The 5,822-nt window shown below is 54.1% G+C and overlaps 1 protein-coding gene across 1 annotated transcript in view; it reads right to left on the bottom strand.

Annotated features, from left to right (window-relative positions):
• Positions 1 to 13: 13 nt before the first annotated feature.
• LOC115307847 (ETS translocation variant 5-like) overlaps positions 14 to 5,822 on the bottom strand; it is a 7,541-nt gene continuing 1,732 nt past the window's right edge. The window contains exons 2-5 of the mRNA XM_029963669.1: positions 5,666 to 5,774; positions 5,469 to 5,516; positions 5,315 to 5,365; positions 14 to 147 (exon numbers count right to left, since the gene is read on the bottom strand). Coding sequence (XP_029819529.1) covers positions 14 to 147; positions 5,315 to 5,365; positions 5,469 to 5,516; positions 5,666 to 5,774 — 342 coding nt within the window. The remainder of the gene's footprint in view (positions 148 to 5,314; positions 5,366 to 5,468; positions 5,517 to 5,665; positions 5,775 to 5,822) is intronic.

A 5,822-nucleotide genomic window follows, 5' to 3' on the forward strand; every position in this document is an offset into this window, starting at 1 on the left:
GTCCCTGTGCTACCTACCAACAGTTGTAGAGGCACTTGTCCCCATAGCCAGCACAGAGAGCCTGCTCGTGGCTGCAGGATGACAGCTCCGAGGACGGGCTGGGCAGCTCCCGCTTGATCTTTGCCGGAGGTGGGGCGTGCAGGACCACTGCAAGGAGAACAAGGAAGATACACATCGGAGAGAGCAATGGGGACATCACCCCTGCGAGCATCTGCTTCGGTGCTCTTTGCTTGGGAATCAGGCGCTGAATTATGCCCCAGGAGCATCAGACAACTGAACCAGGGCAGGAAGGTGCCCCAGCAGACCTCAGCATTGGCAGTGGAGCGAGCTGGGGTGGCAGGGGAGGGCAGAACTGGGACAGTCACAGCAGCCCAGGACATTGCTCACAGAAGGGGAGTCCTTCCCCATTGGGATCCAAGAGGGGCAGAGCAAGGGCTGTGAAAGGGGAACAGGCAGCTTGACAACAGCCATGGACGAGACATGTGCCATGGCCAGAGCCCCTCAGCAAGTGGAGCCGAGCCCAGGCATCACAGGCAGCGGCTGCTCCCCCAAGCCATGGAGCAAGGAATGCAGGGGTTTGACAGATTGGAGCTCCGAGAGCACATAAACAGAACACAGCAACCCACTTGTCCTCACAGGGGCATACCCATCTTCCAGAGAGTCAGTAAACAGGATCCACCTTCCCCCAGCCAAAGTGCTCCAAGCGGACCCTCTCCCAGGGTCCCACAATTGTATGAGCTCCAGTGACAAACATCCCACTAAACCCAAATCCTCACTACCCACTCCCAAGCCCACTTGCTATATATAATTATAAACTGAATAATATATGCTTAAGCTAATTAATTTCTAAAAGCAGGCGCTCTAGGAAAGGGAAAGCGCCTCAGAGATCTGCACCTAAATAGTGCCTCAGAGGAGAGCCAAGACTAATCGGAAGTGGAGTATTAGCTTCATGCAAAGCCTAAACACAGCCCAGCTACAGCGGAGAGGAGTAGCTCCAGGACAACTGTTCACAGCTTGCCAGGTAATTAGCTGCTCCCCTAATTTGTCAAAACCTTTAAAGAGCTGCTGACTTCCCTCTCTACCCGTCCCCCTTCCTCGCAAGGGCCCAGCACAGCTGGTACCGAGGGCATAAAACCCCCCGAGAAGGATTTGAAACACAAAGCCCAGCGCCGAGCCAGCACAGCCCCCCACACGCCTTCCACTGGCTCCCAAGCCGGATTTATCCCACTCCTCCTCCTTCCCCCCTCCCCAGCGAGGTTTTGCCGCTCTCAGCATTTCCAGCCTTAACAGGGGGCCGGCACGGCGGCAGCAAAGTCCAGGCGCCCCACGAGCCACGGGAAAGCAAAGGGGAACTGGCTTTGGAAGGGCTCCAGCTGCCTATTGCGGGCATGGTTCTCCCAAACAGGCTCCGTGTTGTTGGAGCGGGTTGTTTTTCCGCCAGTCGTACAATGGGGTCTGGTTATTCATTGAAAAAAAAACCCTCCAGTCCCTGAGCAGGCACCACCCTCCATTCACAAACACTTCGGAGCGCTCCATTCATGTGGCTGAGGGAAGAGAAAAAAAAAAAAAAAAAAAAAAAAGAAAGGAAAAATTTCCCCAGAGCTTAGCTCTGCCATTCAAAAAAAAAGGGAAATGAGCCTTAAGATCCTAACAGAGACCAGCTGTCCAAGCCCGGACTCCGTGCAACGTTTGGATTCCTTACACAAACACTGCGGGGCCGGCCGGCGCTGCTCCTGCGAGGCACTCCTGATGCCCAGCTCATGGCTGACCACTCCTCATGCCCAGCTCATGGTGCTGCTCCTGCGAGGCACTCCTGATGCCCAGCTCATGGCTGACCACTCCTCATGCCCAGCTCATGGTGCTGCTCCTGCGAGGCACTCCTGATGCCCAGCTCATGGCTGACGAGGCTGCAGGAGCCGAGGGGGCACCAAGGCTGGTGGAGCAGCTTTTGCAGGGAAGGTGCTGGGTTTGGGTCCCAGCAGTGAGCAGCCAGGCTGGAGGGTTCCCTGGGAAGGAGAGCCCTGCCCCAGCACCCAGTGCCTCAAAGGATGCATGAGCACTTTTACCCTTTCCGGTCCTGCCCTCGGCACTATAATTTAAAGCTAAAAAAATACATAAAAATAGGCAGAGGGAGCAGCTCAACTACAGATGGGGCTGGAGAACATGCCTGGGCAGATCCATGCCAGGGCTAAGCCATGGGAGCAGTGAGAGTGCCCGTGGGTGCCTGACAGCCCCTCTCTGGTCTGCTTTAGCCCCTAGGGATGAAAGGATCCCAGGGAGGCTGGGCAAGGGACCAGCTGCATGTGCCACTGCTGTGCCCAGGTAGGAAGGGAAAGTGGGGGAGCTCAGGCAAACCATCACAGTGCCTTATAACCAGTCAAACTGTAGATGCCCCAAATGCCAACCATGCCAACCATCAGCAAAGAGGTCTCCCACGGAAAAGGGTGACACCCCAAAGCCACTCGAGGCCTTGAATTCCCAGTGAATCCCTTGGTGAGAGAGCAGGCAGGTTGTTCCTGCCCACCAGCATAAATGGACCTCCAAAATGCCGAGCCTGGAGGACACTGGCTTTGCCAGTGGCACCCACTGTCCAAACCCAGGGGAAGGGAACTAAACCAGCACTCCCAGGGACCTTGGCACCCGCTCAAGCCGTCACCTGGGAGCTGAGCTCTGTGCCTGCCCCTCCATCTCCCGACACCACAGGACGCACCCAAGGTCACACCAGGAGAGGAGCCAGAAATAGAAGCCGGGCTCCTGTTTTCCTTTGTTTAAACGACTCTTCCTCACAAACAAACCTCCTGCTTTCATTTTGGTGTGTAAGAAAACCCACTCCGTGTCCCGCCCGTGGCTTTTGCCACGTGCCTCCCATGCAGGGAGGCCACAAGTACCCGGGGAACAAACCATCTGCTGTGATGCTTGACCTCCTCAGAGTGATTCCATCGCTTCTCAGGTATATAAACAACCGATGGAGGCATAACACTGTACATACACCCTTCTCCCCAGGACCACACTGCTGGTGAACCCACACCTATGCCTGGCCAGGGATGCAGCACGATGGCCAGCGTGGTGAGCTCTGTGGAGTTACCCGTGGCCTCCTTGCCTTCCCAGGAGGATCCACCACTTCCCTGTTCAACTTATAAGCACTGAATCAGGCCTCTTGCCGCTCAGTCCAGGGCGCTAAGAACAAAACATCCCTCATTCAGAGCAGCCCTGCTTTCTCTACAGTGGGATTTCCTCCCCAGCACAGCAATCCACTGCCCTCCAGTATGTTATTTTGCTCCCAAGTCCCAACTTTAAGCCCCTCTCTGCAGAGGATCTTGGCTATGGAATTGGGAACAGCAAGTAGGAAGCAGTGGAGCTGCAGGCAGCTGTGAGAGGGTTTTAGCAAGTCAAGAAGGATGTTGCAGTTCTGAGCATCTCCAAGACTCCACACAGCACATGTGGCAGTGCATGATCCCCCCATTGCAGTGGGGTGCAAACTGAGCCTCATTTGTCCCTTTTTGCTGCTGTGCCAAGAAAGCTTGGCCCTGGGAATGCATGATGGGGCAGGAGATGGAAGTTTGCTCAGAACAAGAGAGCAGTAGCTTCCCCAGTGAAAAGGCACACACAACTGCAGTAACAGAGTCCAACGCATGCCCACAAACATCTGTAGGGACTAAGGAGGGATTTACCTTCCCCTGGGCCAGCTAAAGGACACTGAACCCCACTGTGAGCAGGAAAGCAGCCCATCTCCATTAGTGAAAGCCAGGTGCAGGAAGGAGCTGCACCAGAGCCATCCCTCTCTTCCTTTCTACATGGCACAGGGTTCAAAACCGGAGTGAAATGAGAAAATAGGGTCAGAGAGCTGTAAACTGGAGTTTCTCTCCTCTTTAAAATCTCTCCAGTGCAGGGATGGAAGAGCCAGGCTCCCCATTCCCCTCCACCTGAGTCTGAGCCCCCTCAAAGCCAACACAGGAGCAGCGAAGGAAACCTTTGCTTTCTTTCCTCAGGAAAGTTAAGGAAGGTTATTGCAGTAGGGAGTCATGCATGCAGATCTCTTTTCGAGTGACAAAGTCATTTCAACACCAGGTCTGCGGGCTGTGCAGGTCAAAACATTTTAAGAGCCCCGACCAAATGCCTTTTTATTTTTCCCCTCTTTTCCCTGCATCACCCAGAAAAGTTTGTCTCTCCTCCCTAAGCTCTTCAGGTTACAAGGAAACAAGAGACTGCCAAAAGGCACTGGAAAGAGCTTCAGCTCCAAGAGCCACCCTCCCACGCACACTGCAGTTTCTACCGCTCGGAGCGAGAGCTGCCGGGCTGTGCTCGGGATGTCAACAGCCCGTTGTGTTTCTGACTCCAGGCTCGCCTTTTATCTCAGGGGAGACAGGGAGAAAAGCACATCTGAAACTTGGGCTGTCTGGAACAGCTTAATGGCAAGCTTCCCGCTCCGAAGTAATCAAAGAGCAATAATTAACATGCATTTGCTGTCGGAGGAGATACCCCGCTGCATGCTGTGACAAAGCCGGAATGAAAAATCTGTTCGACTGCAGGCTAAATTTGATTTCCTTTAAGTTCCGTAGCTGTCTGGCTCAGCAGCAAAACCCAGCCACCGACACCAAGCTACTACTTGTGTTTGCCAGGTAACGAATCAAAACATCCTGATTCCCCCCCCCCTTCCCCTCCAAGCGACCCTCAGACGTCCGGAGAGCAGCGCCCGGAGCTGCGCAAGCCCCACACGCCATTACCCGGCCCCTGCCCTCGCCGCTAACCCGCCCCAGCAACGCGCCGCGGCTCAGAACCAACACTCGCTCTTATGCAATTCACGAGGGACTGCATTTTCACTGGCCTCCTTTTAAACACGCTCGCTTGCCAGTGATTAATGCTGCTTAAAGCGGCTCAAGTTTCACCACTCAGGCCCACTCTTGCCAGCAGCGCTGGGCCAGGACTGTAAAAAGCTCCAGAAACTGCAGAGATTGTGGCTAACCAAGGAGCCCAGCACGGGCTCTCGCTTCCACTTGAAATGGAAAAGGAGCGTTCAGAAGCAAATCCACCTTACTACGAACAAGCAGCTTGTCTCAGAGGAGCCCAGAGATCAGTCAGAGAGATTACCACGTGTTGGGCCATGATTTTCCCCATTTACAAAAGACAGGACATTGCAAGTTTCATCTCGATGAACCTAAATTGCACGTTTTCTCCCAGAAGCCCACAATTCCACGTTTTAGCCCCAGCAACAACTGCTTTCCTAAGGCAGCAACTCCAAGCCCAGCGCAAAGTTTTGCACAGGCACCCAAACCACCTCCCCCCTGAAGAACAAAAACCCAAAACAATCACTTACAGTTGTCAGACTGGAAATCTGGGACAAATTGTTCATCATCGGGGACCTGAGCTAAAAAAAACAAACAAAAAAGTGGGTTTATGGCTTTTTCAGTTCTCAAAAAAAATGCTCGCAGAGAGATTTTACATGGCAAAAGGTGGAGGTGAACACTTGCCTTCAGCTAGCCAGGCCTCTTGGAGCTGGCTGAGATCCTGGAAGAGCTCTGGAACAGAGTGAAAGACTTATGTGCTCCACAGAAGAATAAATAAAACTGCCATTATTTGCAGGATTATTTCTAAACCAACGAACGTGAGGCAGATGGTCTTGTGGGGCACAAGAGAGGCCATGGCCGCCCGGGCCAGCCCTGCCTACCTTCCGAGTCGTGGGCCAAGTCGGTCTCCAAAAATTTCCTTTTCCTATCGGACCCCGGCCGGCCTCGGCTCTCCTCTGCACAGGACTTCTGCAACGACCAGGGCAACAGCTGCCCATGAGAGCGACAGCCCCCAAGGCTGGAGGGTGCCCCCAAGGA

Source organism: Manacus vitellinus, unplaced genomic scaffold (genome assembly GCF_001715985.3).
Source record: "Manacus vitellinus isolate BGI_N305 unplaced genomic scaffold, ASM171598v3 scaffold_60_pilon, whole genome shotgun sequence".
Lineage (NCBI taxonomy): Eukaryota > Metazoa > Chordata > Aves > Passeriformes > Pipridae > Manacus > Manacus vitellinus.